General features: G+C 45.0%; 1 protein-coding gene across 3 annotated transcripts in view; it reads right to left on the minus strand.

Moving 5' to 3' along the window:
- Positions 1-16,980, minus strand: part of LOC119176962 (synaptotagmin-15) — a 368,621-nt gene that overhangs the window by 118,727 nt on the left and 232,914 nt on the right. For all 3 annotated transcript variants that reach the window (XM_075878290.1, XM_075878288.1, XM_075878289.1), the window contains exon 4: positions 7,757-7,982. In XM_075878290.1, coding sequence (XP_075734405.1) covers positions 7,757-7,982 — 226 coding nt within the window. The remainder of the gene's footprint in view (positions 1-7,756; positions 7,983-16,980) is intronic.

A 16,980-nucleotide genomic window follows, 5' to 3' on the forward strand; every position in this document is an offset into this window, starting at 1 on the left:
TCTACGTGAACGTTCCAAGCGTCATTCCCGTGCACTCTGCGCAGTTATGATAGGCTGAGCACTGCGGGCATTGCAATGTCGAAAATCGAAGCCAGTGCAGAAGAAGAGAAAGCACCAAAGAGAGGTGATAAAGCTCGATGTTTCATTCTTGATAACTTAATGTCTCAACAAATTGAAATACTTGTACGTAGCAAAATGTTTCTAAAAATATGTCTCATCACGTGAAACGCTTTTTACGACAATGGCGATAAGTTTGTGAATTTCCTTTGAGATATGGTGGCGTATTAACATGAAGCAAGTCCACAATAAACGAAGCAGATATGCCATATCAATGAGCTGCACAATACCAGTGACCACAAGGTTTTGCGGCGATGCTCGTCAAGTCCGTTTAATCTAATGAATCATTTTCTGATCACTGCTCAAGTATTTATATTTGGGGAATATGCATGCAGTGTCTTAAATATGTCTTTATGAAAAAACAAAAACAAATTGAGTCATGATACTAGCTGTTCCCGCACTAGATTTTTACGTGTCATTCTTTATTGACCCGTGCAATGTGAAAAACATTTTAGGTGCACGTGGTATGCATTGCAGTTTAACTTTTTGAGCGAACTTGCAGAAATTTTGTCACGCCATCACGGCATGCATCCAGTGATGTCATGAATGAAACACGCATGAATATATTCGGTCTAATTTGTGTCATAAGTGCTCACAGAGCTGGCTTATACTTCCGTAAAAACATTATGGCAGCCGTTGTAGGGTTAGCATATAAACTATGATGTCAATAAGTAAAAAAAAATAATAAATTCATGGCATGACAGGCCCATTACGTGGTGGACAGGTCAGGCCTATCTGCCTCGACGTGGCAGTGGCCCGCTACGTGCTAGTTCACACCCCGATGGACCTAAATAAAGTTTTTCCGAACCATACCACGACGAAGAGTGAAGTCATCCGAACAGAATGACAAGCCAATGGTCAGCTTTCTCACATAGAGTTCCATTCTGCTACTGGGCCTGTTCTCATGGGCCTGTTGCGTACTTGCTTGCCTTTTGTTTTTCTTGCTTAATCCAAGGCGTTTACAACAAAAAGGAGAATGACTGTGATTGGAGGGGCGCGTTTATTGAAGTTATATTCAGCCACTTTTTCATGGGGGAATACAACTTGTGCTCACAAGTATTTTGAGTCCTATTTGTGGTTATCGATCAATAATGTTTTCAGGAGGGTGCACTGAACGGAAGTTTCCATGCCACCTTTTTGATCTAAATAACTATTCGGAACAACTGAGCATTGGTGCGAACAACAAAGATGTGAACGATGCTTGTAAAACACTTCAGGTAACCCGTCCTGCTTTTAGATCCACCGAGCCTTGTCGGCGACAAATGCGCACATCGTTAAAAACAGCTAAGTTGTACAAAGAAGCAGTTTTATCAATTTTTTTCTGCTCTCGGCTACAACGCACATGTTTTTGATAGCATCGTAAAGTTACAAAGCCTCACGCCCAAGATGTAATGCATGAAGAATCACATGTATTGTAATCAACTGATTTCTCGGTCACACACTTTTTTGCTCGACAATGCATGTAAGACCGCATTTAACCTCACCTAATAAAAAATTACCTATAAATTACAGCGGCCAGTATTGGAGTACGGAAGACTTTTCTAGGCTATATGACGTTTTTTTAAGGGGCGAAGCTTTTCAACATCGAGGCTTGTCCGTTGGGGGCGTTGGCATGTGCCATCGTCGTGATGCTGACGACGATGGAGATCATCGCGATGATGACCTCGGACAACGACTCGCTTGTGCAGTAGATCACGTCTCTATGTGCTCTATGATGTATTTCGTATGACCGGAAACATCCAACAACCACCAGGGGAACGCGCACAGACCCCGTCTTTGCCAATATTCAGGCTAGATCCGACACCACAAAGCAGTAATAATGAAGGCAAAACGAAAGTCACAACTCAACACAACATACCATTTATGAACAATAAACAATGTGTATAAATGTACGCTGCTTTGTCACTCATATACATGCATGAGTGGTCAATGTCACGGGTCATTTACGGTAACACCGAATGATCTCAGTGCTTCTCTCTATCATAATTAACATCGTGGATATGCTATGATTTTTTGATATTGCATGAGCAGTGATGTAACGTCTGAAGCTGAAATCACCAGAAGTGAAATGATTATTGCTTTGCATAAGGACATTAGTTTTAGAGAGCGGAGCGGCTGAAAATGTTGTCTATGACTGCGTTTCTCTCTATCTATAGCTGTTGTGGAAGGAGACACGCAAACTCATTAAAATGTGATTGATTGACGAAACTCTTTATGAAAGGGGGCTCCATCCACAGTATCTAATAAGAACTCTTTTCCTCTCTCTCATCTAACATGCCGAAATGCAACTTACGCCTGTTATTCGTGGTCATTTTACAGACGCAAGAGAATGGTTCGGGCAATGTATTGTATAGTTGTAATTATATATATCTATCTATCTATCTATATATATATATATATATATATATATATATATATATATATATATATATATATATATATATATATATATATATATATATATATATATATATATATATATCGTAATTCACAACGTGTCAATTTCAGCCAGCCTGCTACGACGGATCTCAATTTCCTTGAGCCAGCGTGTGGGACGCAGAGAGACTGCATGACTTGAATTTAAACTACTCGCACGGTTTATACATTGTCGGAGCTCTCTTCTCTTACAGCTTGAACTGAGGTGCTATTTCTACAGCGAGGTATATGGCTGTCGGTGTATTTATCGACGTGTTCTGCAAAGGAGGATAAAGGGAGAGGGGGCTATAGCGCACCGGGTGTGTTCATCACTTTCTTTATTTCCGGCAGTGTTCTGACTTCAACGGAACATTCTGGAGGTGACCGAAAGTCTTGCTCTGTTGCTCGACTGCACCATCTATTTTTGCTTAAAATGTTCTTCTTTCAATCCCTTCATGTCTTCGCCCCCAGTGTGGGGTAGTAAATCGGTCGTGCACATGGTTAACCTTACGCCTCTTCTTCCTCCTCCGCCTTCTAATGAACTTCTTTTGAAGCTTCAACACAGGAAATCTAGTTTCAAAATCAAGTGAAACGAACACAGGAACCCACAGCTGAAATGTTGTTGACACCATATCCATGTGTATAGATCTTGCAACATTCGCTGTGCAGAACCTCATGGAAGTCCGCAATTGTCTGTCACTGTTTTTCGCACGCACAACGCGTCAGTGCTCACATGAAGCTGGGCGATCGATATCGCAAGCTTGTAAAAGAGAACAACCGGCGACAAATGGCTAGGCCGTCGCCTCTAGCCGTTTATCGTCAGCGTAAACATTGAAAACATTGCGAAACATATGCCGGAAAACACATTTATACTTTGCTTCCCCACATTCTTTTCTTTTTTTTCATTCTTATTTTTGTGAACCATTTAATTGGACGGGTCTATTCTATTACTAAGAGTCAAGGTCTTATTGGGCGTTCGCTGCTTGGTTAGCACTGAATTCCTTGACTAAACAAGCATTTTTATTTCTTGCTCCCAATATCCTCATCCTGTATTAAAGCAGCCACATTGAGGTCATCTTGTGTTGATTTGTATCCGATGTAAATCTTCAGCGAACTCGTTTACGTCAACGTGTAAATCATGTGATGGAGGTCAGCAAGTGATTCCATATAACTCCGGCTCATTGGCGGCGTGCCGAGCGTCTGCGGGTGTGGATGCGTGACGTCCCGCTAGAGTGCCGCGGGCAGCGATGCGCTGTGAGCATCGTGGCAAAAGTATGAGTAGCTAGGCATGCGTATACATGAACGCAAGATTTTACTTACTGTCAGCCATTTGTGTCATGTGGTGCAGTAGGAAGCATATGATTTATTCACGAGTAGTTGTGTGCATGTATCTACGGCGATGAATTGCAGGGCCCAGAATGTGGCCAACGATGGTGCTTATTTTCGGTACTGGAAGCTGCCCTTAGCAGCTTGTTAATTGGTGTTGTGTGCACTGGCAAAAATATACCGTAATGCGAACATGCACGTAAATGGCGCACCAAACGATGCTGTTGTGCAGAAGTCTGTGCTTTAGTATCTAAACAGCATAATTCGCAGAGTACGCTTACTGTCCTGCATGGAAAAGGTGAATAGAAACAAAATCATCGCAGCGAATGACCCCGGGGATAAAAAAAACACAGCAAAATAGGACTTTGAAGGACGTGAGATGCTTGGTGAATTCAGCACACGTACGTAGACACGCTGTTCTAATATGACAGCTCCGAAACTCCTTGTTTTTATCGATCAATATAAAAGAGACCTTTAGCACTATTGTATATATGGACATGGAAGCATATATGCTTCATGGACAGCCGCTTACCTGTCCATGAAGCAGGGCTCTTTCTCGTATTCATTGTGTGGGATAAGTGCCTGTAACATACGTAGACTCAGGCTCTCACAAGCCAGTCTACGACTTCGACTCAAGCTTATACGTAATTTACCCCGGGTTTTCTATCGTGTGCGCCTCAAGAGTATCTGATTTTCCATTGATTTTTCATTTATCACACGACACAACGCGTACGCATGTCTGCTGTTCAATTTTTGCGAAATTCAATACGATGTAAAAGCAACCCCGAGGGATCTGCCAACGTCATGGACGAAACTAATGACACACAAATGGTATACATCAATCTTTTTTTTTTTCGCGTATTACATCCTGGCTTAAAGTGAAATAGAAGGAGGTTTCCGGTGTCGACTCAGCGTAGTTACTATCAGTGCGCTTCTTGTGAGAAAGAGAGAAAGCAGAAACAGCTGACATATCTCAGTGCAACATGTACCGCTTTGTTGTCGATATACGTGCCAAGCGTGTATGTCATGCGAACGTTGCATTGAGGAACGACATCGCCGGGTACGGCACATCGCACACACAGCTTAGCTACGTGCCGCTTTTTTTTTTCATTGACGATAGCGTTCGATATGCCGTCAGCATATGTTGTATATATGTTTGCTTCCATGGGGTTTTCTCCTTCGGTGCGTGACCCAATGACAGTGATGTTGCTTTTGTAGCGAGTGGGACCATTTCTCATGGTTACCGCTCGATTTGTTTACACTCTGCCACAGCTTTGAGCCCTTCTTTCTACTACTGTGTCGCTTTGATATAACCACTGCAATGAAGAAACGATTGCACTGACGACTACAGGAAACAAGAGTTTTCAGCCAAAGATTTCAACGGCATAAGGTAAATTGACATACTAAAATTTCACTAAAGATCGACATCCCAATCCTATCCGAGTTTAACAACACTCGGTATGTAGTAAATTTGAAGCTGCCGACAAAATTTTACAAGACACTTTAGCTTAAAGAAATAAATTGTGTCACAATCATTTCTGACCCGTTTTTAAATGTGAAAGTGATAAGTGTTGATGTGAAAGAAGCAACACAAAACTGCTTGTGTTACTTTGTGGTGCGTAATAGTTAGTTTTCATGCTACAGTATGAAGAATAAAAAAAATCATTGACTGACAGCTTGTCATGTCCTATCTTAATTTATTCATATACAAATAGTGCTTCGAGAGAATACCTTCCCCGTGTCACCACGCAAAAGAAAAAATCTATTGGAAGTCACCAACATAAATAGATAAAGTGGATGACATAATAATCGGAAATCTAATGAATTATAAATAAATCTAAATCTATAAAACTCAATTACTCATTTCTAGCTAATCCCTGCGAGTGGGTATGAGCCATGCATTTAGGAAATCATCATCATCATCATCATTGAGACAGATACTTCAGAGACCACATCTACTACTAAATATAGAATATCTCTGTTATTCATTTCTCCCTAAATTTTGGTTCTAGAAATGTCTAGATACAAACATCGTATATTGAGATGGCAAAGACTCCTTCAGCCAAACCACCGGAAGCCGGCTGTATGATGCAGCATATTTGACTGCTTTCTATACATAAATGGTTACTGTGCTAATCCGCTAAGAATATCTCGTATGACGTTCAATTGTGTCGAGCATTCTTTTTTTTCCTGCTAAGTTAAGGCACTAAATATGTCTTTAGCAAGCTGTTTCTTTCGCCAACACCACGCTGGCAGTCTGGCGAAGTGAAGGACCTACCATAAACGAATAAGTACAAACGATCGCTACTACACACGAACGCGTGGAAGCGTGGAAGTCACTAACTCACCGCCTTCACATCAGGTGACCTTGCGGTGCCGAGAGGCTGCATATCTAGATATACGTATTCTTTTTATCTGGCGACGAACACTCGCTTGTGTGAGCTTCAGAGCTTGTGTGAGCTTCATAATAATAATAATAATAATAATAATAATAATAATAATAATAATAATAATAATAATAATAATAATAATAATAATAATAATAATAATAATAATAATAATAATAATAATAATAATAATAATAATAATAATAATAATAATAATAATAATAATAATAATAATAATAATAATAATAATAATATTATTATTATTATTATTATTAATAATAATAATAATAATGATTTCATTATTTATTATTATTGGGGTCGATTTTATTTATATGATCATGACAGACACCGTAGTATATGTCTATCCAGTGTTCTTAACATGCACTGACATCGCACAATACATGGGCCTCTACCATTCACCCTCCACGAAAATGCGACCGCCACGGCTGGGCTCGAACCCACGACCTTCAGGTCAGCAGCCGAGCACCGCAACCATTGCTCCACCGAGAAGGACAGTGAAATAAGCGAAGCAAGCGACAGAAAAAAATTTGGCAGATCCCACGCACAGTGTGAAACAATTATATGCGAAGCACGAATGAGGAAAGTTTATATGTCACATTACAATCAGCACAACGTTACGAAATGGACGTAAATTATGCTCTACATGACTTCCGTGTCATGATTATCATGTTTCGACGTGTGATTTACCTTCGTCGTCTATTCACGTCACGTGATACCACATTTGGTATATGTGGAGCTAGCAAAACGACCGCAAGCGCACCATGACCATAGCATGTAGTCATGTTTTACATGGCAAGCATGTCATGAGTATCATGTTTGCACCAGTCACATACCTTCGTCATACATTCACGTGACGTAATACCAAATTTGGTATATGTGAAGCTAGCGAAACCGCCGCGAGCACATCATGAGTGTGAGATGTAGTCATGTTGTTACATGACACGCATATGATGATTATCATGTTATGATCTCTCGCTTGCGTTCGCCATGCAGTCGTGTGATACCAAAACAGTACTGCAACATGTCATGTGAACTAAACCATCGCAAGAGCAGCAAGACCAAGAAATGTAAATCATGACATTCATGACATACATGTCACAATTTTTATGTTATGACTATTCACTTATGCTCATCATACCGTCATGTTATGCCATACCAATTTTGGTATTGATACCATTATCCAAACGGCCAGGAGAGCAAAAAGTCGTAGGCGGCTAGATAGATAGATAGATAGATAGATAGATAGATAGATAGATAGATAGATAGATAGATAGATAGATAGATAGATAGATAGATAGATAGATAGATAGATAGATAGATAGATAGATAGATAGATAGATAGATAGATAGATAGATAGATAGATAGACACGTTCAAAGTCACCGAAGTTTGCTGAGAAATGCTTCGCATTGAAAAATGACAGATTGTATTGTGTAGTTCAATGCACTCGACCTTTTGCGGCGATCATGGTGCTATAGCGGAACCACTCACCTCACGAAAGGGTCGCAGCAGTTGACCGATCCACAGACACGCGAGGGCAGGTTGCGTGCCTTGATCACACGCAGCTCGAGGCTCTCGCGGGGATCCTCGTACTGGAGCGAAAACCAAATGCGTCCACGGTGGCTCTCCGGGAAGCTGCGCTCTTCACCGTCGTCGGCGCCGTTTTCCGCTGTCACGCGGTACAACTCGGGGTTCAGGCCACCCAGCAGCGAAGTGGCTGCGGTACACCAAAACAAAACGCTGTCAGCGCGACATTTCCTCTATGGCTAAGAAATGGGGTGGAGAGGGGAGGAGACAGTCTTAAGGTGTGAAGGAAATATGTTGGGGACGACATATCATCACGTGACTGCAGCATGGCGATTTCATCATCTACTGCCATTTCGGTGAACGCTGAAAAACGTGAGCTGTAAGTCCCATTCATTTTTACATGTCTCCTTCATATATAAAGAGAGAAGAGAGAGAGATAAGTTTATTTATAGAAAGGCACACAGGTCGGCCTGAGCAATAGCTTGCTCTAGCCTGCTACTCTACACTGGGGGAAGGAAGAGGGGAAAAAAGATTAATCGATGAGGATGGTGAGATAGATAGGTGAGTATGGAGTGTTCTTTCTAGCTGAGACACATTTTATAGCCGCGCATATAGTCCAGTTGTTTCCAAAAAGGTTATTACTGCTCTTGTGACCACAGTTGCACTGTTGGTGTCTGGCCAAGGGACTAACACGGTCTCATCAGTTAATGACCTACTGCGATATAGCTCAGTAGAAGAAATCAGTGTTTGTCGTTCACGTGCGTATGCTGGGCAGACACAAAATATGAGCTCATGTTTTTTGTGGCACATCACAGTGTTCACAATTAGGACCGGTGTCACTGCGACCGATGATATGTGCGTAACATCTGGTGTACGCCACACCTAGACGAATGCGGTGGATCATACTTGTGAGTTGCCGTTTCAATTTAGGGGGCATGCGGAACCTCATTTCCGGGTCCCATTTGTGAAGTCACTGGTGTCGCCGTTCCGGTTTGGTCCAGTGCTGAAGTGTGTAGCTGCGCATCACGCAGCGAAGCAAGGCGGTCGTGTCAGCTCGTGAAAACGCAATGCGTGCTTCAGGGGCACTGCTTAAGGCATTTTTAGCTTCAGCGTCTGCCTCTTCGTTTCCCATCACGCCGCAATGAGCTGGAATCCACTGGGAAGTGATAAGATGGCCATTTGTTGAAGCAACATGGATAAGTTCTGTGATTTCTATTGCCAAGCTGTAATATGGACCTTGCTTCATGATGCAATTCATGGTTTGCAGAGCGGGTTTGGCATCACAGAAAATCGTCCAGGCTCGAGATCCCTCTCCGAAAATAAATCTTATTGCCTCCCGGATAGCGACAAGCTCTGCGGCAGTTGATGTGGTTTTATGGTCCACTTTGAATCCTCGAGCGTTATCCATGTCTGGGATGACAAAGGCTGCGGCGGAGGTGTTCAGCGTGGTGGATGCGTCGGTGTACACGTGCATAGAATCACTGTACGTTGTATAAATGTGATATAGGGTCAGTTGTCTGAGGCCAACAGAAGAAATGAGCGACTTCTTAGTAATTCCAGGTATCGTAAAAAAACAGGTGGTTTAGGCAGGACCCATGGAGGCACTGCAGGGGCATTTGGCGGGGAAAACCCTGATGGTATAATGTTCTCATGCAGCGATATTACTCTTGAGAAACTGCAATCTGGGTGAGTGGCGGGTAGTACTGACAGTGGGTGCTGTCTGTGTCGGCTCAGCAATCGGAGGTGAATTCCAAGTGGCTCGCAGAGCATGTATACACTGATGGGACATGCCCGAGCCTCTGCGATTGTCTCATTTGTTGAAGTACAGCGCGGTAGACCCAAGCATCTTTGCAAGCATTGAGCTTGAACACTCTCGAGCGTCTTCACACAACTAGGTCTCACAATGGAGAGCACCGTCATGCTGTATCGAATGTATGCCACAAATAGAGCATTGTACAATTGAAGTAGCGATGATTCTGATGGGGTCCAACTTGCTCCTGCTACGTGGCGAAGAACGAAAGCAAAGCTCTTCAATTTAGATTTAAGTACTGCGACATGCCTCGTACACGATAGATCTCTGTGTACGACAACCCCAAGGAACTTGTGGTGCGTTACAGGAGGTATCGCTGCTGTCCCATTATAAATATTGGGTATTGCGACATACGCTTGCACGTGAACGCAAGCACTGCGCATTTGTCGATTGAAAGAAAGAGCCCCTGACGTCGTAGATATTTGTATGTGATCGTCACTGCACGCTGTAGTCGAGCTCGCAGTTGCGGAGGAGTAGTTCCGGATGCCCATATGCATATGTCATCAGCGTATGCACTGATCTTCACCGTGCTGGGAAGTTCTGCTGCTAGGTTCATCATTGTGACATTGAATAGGATTGGGCTGAGAACTCCTCCTTGGGGAACACCTCAATGAACCTTATATCAATCGGTGTCTCCATTATTTGTCGTCATGTAAAAGAGAGAGAGAGAGAGAGAGAGATAAATAGAGAGGAAAGGCAGGGAGGTTAACCAAGCTTGGCTCGGTTGGCTACCCTACACTTGGGGTGGGGGAAAAGGGGAATAATAGAACGAAAAGAGACAGAAAAGAAGAGGAGTAAGAAAGAGAAGCATAAATAGTCAGCTCGAAACTACACAGCACGGCCTCGCACAGTTCTTTCACAAGCGGTCGTGAAGTTTGGTGTTCCTTAAAAAGTACAAGAGGGATTTCGTGGCTTTGCGCGTATGGGAAGCCGTTGGCCAAGGTCCCAGGATCTTCTCTTCTGTAAGCGGCCGTGAATCCAGCTGACAGAGCTTGGCTTCCATAATACGTCGTTCGGTCTGGTATGCCGGGCAATGACATAGAATGTGCTCAAGCGTTTCCTCGCAGGCGCAGATGTTGCATGCCGAAGTGCTCGCCATTCCAAGGAGACGAGAGTACGAATTCGTAAATGCCACGCCCTACCTCATGCGACACAGTAAAGTTTCAGCGCATCGTGGGAACCCGGATGGCAAACGAAGTTGCAAGTTTGGGTCGATCGAATACAGGTGCGTGTTAGAGAAACCCTGCGTATTCCATTGTAGGAGAGATATACGGCGAGCAAGTGGTTGTAGTAGCCTTGCAGCGTCCGTTCTCAAGAGTGGTATGGGCGTGCGCTGGTCTTGGTCATGAGCCGATCGAGCAGCTTCATCTGCGCGGTCATTGCCAACGATTCCGCAATGACTCGGCAACCACTGAAATACAATATCGTGACCTTCCGCGAGCGCTTCGTGGTAGTCGTGCCTTATCTGATATACTGATTGTTCATGTAGCCCGTGCTGCAGAACAAACCGTAGTGACTGTAAGGCTGACCTGGAGTCGCAAAAGATGGCCCATTGGTTAGGTTCCTGGTGAAGAATGTACTTTACTGCACCTTGAAGTGCTGCGAGCTCTGCTGCTGTCGACGTCGTGGTGTGAGAAAACTTGTACTGAAGCAACACATTTTCAGATGGAACAACCACTGCTCCTGTGGAGCTGTTGGAATTAGTGGAGCCATCGGTGTAAACATGTATGCGGTCGAAGTACCTTTCGTCCAACAGATGCAAAGTCAGTTGCTTCAGGGCTGGCGTTGACATGCGTGCCTTCTTAAAGATTCCAGGAACTGATAAGCGCACGTCAGGTTGACGAAGACTCCATGGCGCAGTTGCTGGATGCATGGCAAGTTTGAACCCAGGCGGTAGTATGTCCTGATGTTTTGTCACGATACCGCAGTACGAAGAATGGGGCCTCCGAGCTGTCAAACACGCTAAATGATGTGACGGTAGCCGTGATAAATGCCGAATGTGCGCTCTCAGCGTCTCGACAATGATGTGCGTTGTGACCGGTTGTTCTTGTGCAATAGCAATAGTTGACACTGTCGATAAGCATCTTGGAAGACCAAGGCATGTCCGAAGTGCTTGGGCTTGTACGCTTTGCAGTGCACGGATGTTAGTCTTGCACGTGTTGGACAGGACCGGAAGGCTGTACCGGAGAGTTCCGAGAAAGAGGGCTGTATAAAGCTGCAACATGGAGTGCACGGATGGGCCCCATGATTTTCCGGCGACGAACTTGAATACAGTCTCAATGCCAATGAGCTTTTTCTTCAGGTATGTGACATGCGGGCTCCAGGTTAGGTCACGATCTACGATGACGCCTAAGAATCTATGAGTGCTCTTATATGCGATTGATCTGCCATCGATGCACAATGAGTAGAAAGACATCGGTTTGCGTGTAAACGCCACCGCTGCGCATTTTTCTGTTGCGATATTCAAACCTTGCTGGCGAAGGTATGTCGATGTCATTGTTGCCGCTTTCTGTATTCTTGCGCGCACTTGAGGTCGTGTCACGCCGGACGCCCAAATGCAGATATCGTCAGCGTAGAGAGATACATAAGCCGTCTGTGGCAGCATTCCAGTGAGCCCCACGAGAACCAGGTTGAAAAGTGTAGGACTCAAACACCGCCTTGTGGCACCCCACGACTTGTGAAATACTTATTCGTAGACCCATCTTCAGTCAAAACGAACATAGATCTCTTTGTGAGGTAGCTTCTTACCCATCGAAAGACACGACCTCCAAGTTCAGCTGCTTCAAGAGCATTGAGAACAGCCTCGTGGGTCACGTTGTCATAGGCACCCTTCACGTCTAAGAACAGAGCTACCGACAGCCGCTTCTGAGCTTTCTGATGCTGAACAGAGGTCACTAAGTCAATAACGCTATCAACTGAGGACCGACCTCGTCGAAAACCAGCCATAGCATCAGGATAGATGTTATAATGTTTCAGGTACCATTCCATGCGTGTAAGCAGCATCCTCTCCATGACCTTGCCAACGCAGCTTGCTAGTGCTATAGGCCGGTATGATGCCAAATTGAATGGAGACTTTCCGGGCTTCAGCAAAGGCACCAGGCGACTACACTTCCACTCATCAGGCACCATTCCATCATGCCAAGACTTATTGAAAATGTCCAGGAGACAGCGCTGTGCCTTCGGGCCTAGGTGACGTAGGGCAGTATAGGTCACTCCATCCGGACCTGGGGACGATGAGCGTCTGCATGTGTTCAATGCCGCATGAAGTTCTTCCATGGTGAACGCAACCTCCATTTGCTGATCTCGCGCGACTGGAACATCCTGTGGCATTAGATCGATCGGTATAGAGATGTCGCCGGCGATCTTTGCACAAATTCCCCAGAAACATCAAGCTGTGAGCGACGTTGATGTAGCGCCAGAGCGGCGAAGGGGTTGCGCTGTTGCGGATGCGAGTGAATACCTCGAAGAGTCCTCCATACGGGAGACAAGGGCTTTCGAGGGTCTAGCGAGTCACAAAAATTCTTCCACCGTTGTTCATGAAGTTTGTGCATTCGACGCTGGATTTTTTTCTGAATGCGTCTGGATTCTCTGAGGTCAGAGATAGATTTCGTGCGTCTGTATCGTCTTTCGGCACGTCGGCGGACCGCTCTAAGTTGTTCCAACTCTTGGTCGAGTGCCGTGCGTCTCAATTCTTTCGAACATATCTTCGTGGAAGTCTCCATTGCACAACTAATCAATTCTTCAATGGATTCCGGTGGTCCGTGCATGCACTTGCTCTCCTCTGATATCTGAAACTCTTCCCAGTCAATAAGTCTTGAGTGTCCAGGGGAAGGAGAATCGTCCAAACCTCTGACTGTCACGTACGTGGGGATATGGTCGCTGCCACGTGTTTCAATATCTGTGAACCATTGGACTTTCGTGACAATGCTATGCGACACTAATGTCAAGTCCAGGCAACTGCTGTAAGTTACTCCTCGGAGATAAGTAGGGCTGCCGTCGTTCAGCACCTGAAGCCCGTGCTCTGATGCGAGATCAACTAGGTCCGTGCCTTTTCGATTTGTCCTGATGCTTCCCCACAATGGATGATGGGCGTTGAAGTCACCCATCAATATCCAAGGCGCTGGAGTCGTTGCAAATATACCATTCAAGATTTGTTGATCTAGTCGACCTGACAGCGCTATATATGCGCCTATCAGTGTAAACGACAACTTCTTTTTTTAACATATAGACACACGTAGTGATTTCCATTGTGAGAATCTACTCTTTGGAGAACATAAGTGAGTTCTTTACGGATGTACACAGCAACTTGACTTCGCTCAATGCACGTTGAAGAAATGAACGATTCATAGCCCGACAGACGAGGTAGTTTTGAAAAATGCGGTTCACAAATGATGATGATGGGAAACTTATTTTCGAAAATGAATTGTCGGAACTCAGACATTCTTGACTGTAGACCTCTTGCGTTCCACTGAATTATGGAAGCACGCTTGACTTTTTCTCGGGAAGGCTGATGCGGTCTATGGTGCGCCATCTTGTTACTGAAGTCCGGCAAGAACTGGTTCTAGTGTGTCCAAGATTTGCAGCGCGCATTTAGCGGCAGGGATCTGTAGACTATCCAATAGAGTGCGAATAACACTCATGAACGACTTCAGTACAGAAAAGACTTGTACCTCTTGGGCGGACAGACTGCCTGCTGGGGGCATATTCGTTGTTGACTGTCGATATTGCGGTTCCGTAGACACGTGTAACCGCGGTAAAGTGGGCCAGTCAGAGCCGGATGTTCTCTGTAGCGCCACAGTGTCTTCCGGTACCTCTGGACGTACCCCACCTGGTGGCGGGGGCGGTGGAGGTCTCTGTGGTCGTGGCGGCGGTGGTGGTGGTGGTGGCGGCGTTAGTGAAGGCACCTTCGGCACAGGACTGCTTTTTCTTTTCTTCGAGCACCGCCGTCGACGGGAACGCCGTCGTTGAACAAATGTTACCGCTTCCTTTCGTGAGGATCCGTCTTTAACTATTTGTCTCAGAATGCTCCTCTCTTTCTTCAGTACTGGGCAGTCTTTGGACGAGGTCTCATGGTTGCCGTTGCAGTTGCTGCATTTTAGGAGAGTTGCTTGGCAAGCCTCTGCTTTGTGGGGTCCGGCACAACGTGGGCATGCTTGCTTGTTGTTGCACACAGCACTAACATGACCCAGTTTTAGACAGTTGTGGCACTGTAGTGGTCTTGGGATGTATGGTCGGACAACGTGACGAAAATGACCAACCTTTACATGTGATGGGATGCAATCACCTTTGAAGGTCACCTTGATGCAACGGGATTTGCCAAGCCGGCATACTTGCAATATGTCCGTTGCCCCAGTAGCTGGCTTTATCAGAACAGGAAGGTCTGCGTTCGGTATGGAAACATCAACGTCATAAATGACGCCTGTCGTCGTGTCACTATCCTGCGGAATGTAAGTTCTGAGATACATGCCTCCAAGCTCAGTGACAGTTCGCAGGATATGTAGCGCAGCCGGGTGCTCAACGTCTATGGCCAGGATATTCTTCCGTGGGTTGAGCCTAATATCCTTTATCTCATTAGGCACGATAGCTTCGAGACGCGCTGATATCACTTGCCTGTTCATGTTCTTCAGGTTGATCGAAGAGTCGACAGGAACAAAAAGTATGGTATGGCGTTCAGAACTGCACGCCGCCTTCACGGTAGAGACGCTAGCTGGCGAAGACGCGCCGACCATTCTTCTTTTAGCTTTACGCTTCACTGCAGGGATGAAATCTTCGTCCCTGTCTTCACTACTCGCCGTGTACAGTTCAGTGCTGTCACTGGTGCTGTCGTCCTCCCGGCTGTTACGCTTCCTTGAGGTTGACGTCGAAGGTGACGCCAAGTCCGGATTGCGTACGGTGGAACCTGGATCCATCGCTGCCCGCAGGAGAGCGATGATCCTCGGATAAAACGTAAATTCACACAAAAAACACCAAACGAAATAGGCAGCGTTCGGTAGAAATACACTTCGTCGTCGTCATGTAAATGGTGCGGTCCCTAAGGCAGCTAAAAATCCAAGCATACAGTCGCCCACTGATGTCGAAATCTTTCAGTGCATCAAGGATCGCAAAATGCAGCACATTATCGAAGACACCCTTAATGTATAGGAAGACCGCCGCCACTAGTCTGCGTCGGCTTCTTTCCTCTTCAACGCTGGCGATCAAATCGACCACAGCATCAATGGCAGATCGGCCTCTTCTGAAGCCGTTCATAAATGCAGTAAAGGAGTTGTTGCTTTCTAGAAGCCACTCTAATCTTGACAGTACCATTCTTTCCATTACTTTCCCGACGCAGCTGGCTAAGGCGATTGGTCTGTAGGAGGAAAGTGCATAAGGAGACTTCCCCGGCTTAAGCAATGCGATAATGCGACTGGATTTCCAATCAGCTGGGACTTCTCCTGACTCTCATGAGGTGTTATAATGAGATAACAGGATACGTCGTGCTTCTGTATCAAGATGGTTGAGTGCAGCATACGTGATTACGTCAGGTCCTGATGCCGATGATCGGCGGGAGGCAGAAATCGCAGAGTCAAGCTCATACATTGTAAAACGTACATCAAGGCGCTTGTCAGACGATGGAGGCGCAATGGTAGTAAGAGGCTCATTAGTGGAAAGAAGATCAGTGGTGTCCACGATGAGGCTACAGTAGTCACTGGCTATCTCAACTTCTGGCCGCCCCTGATTTAGAGAAACAGCTTGAAATGGTTGACGTTGTTGGGGAGTTGTCTGCAAACTTCGTACCACCCGCCAGATCTTAGATTGAGGTTGCCTCTAAAGATAAAGATGAAGATAAAGAGATAAGATAAAATATAAGATAAGATAAGATATGGGATAAGATAAATATAAAATATAGGATGAAAAGATAAGATAAAGATAAAGAGAGAAAGATTAAGCAGAAGGCATAGACATTAACTGCAAATGAAATATCCAATTTTCTACACTGTAGTGGGAAAGCAGCGAGGAGATAGAGAAAGCTAAGAACGAAAAGGGCGCGACAGGTGTATTAAACAAACTCACCCAAAAAAGAAGAGAGGTATTAAAGCCATTCTACGAGGCCGACTGATTGCAGAAACTTCAGCAGCGCTTTCCTTGCTTTCTGGTTAGTAGCTGGAGTGATACCGCATTCCAAGATTAAATGATCTAAAAGCGGCGGCTCGTCATCGAGGAGTGCTAACGTTGTTGAGATGGGTTGTCTTTGAGAGCAATAGGGAGGTCAGTAACAGGGGAAGTGTCATCACTGCCACATGGTTGATTTGTGGGGCTTAACGTCCCAAAACCACCATATGATTATGAGAGACGCCGTAGTGGAGGGCTCCGGAAATTTTGACCACCTGGGGTTCTTTAA

This window comes from Rhipicephalus microplus, chromosome X, assembly GCF_043290135.1.
Source record: "Rhipicephalus microplus isolate Deutch F79 chromosome X, USDA_Rmic, whole genome shotgun sequence".
NCBI lineage: Eukaryota > Metazoa > Arthropoda > Arachnida > Ixodida > Ixodidae > Rhipicephalus > Rhipicephalus microplus.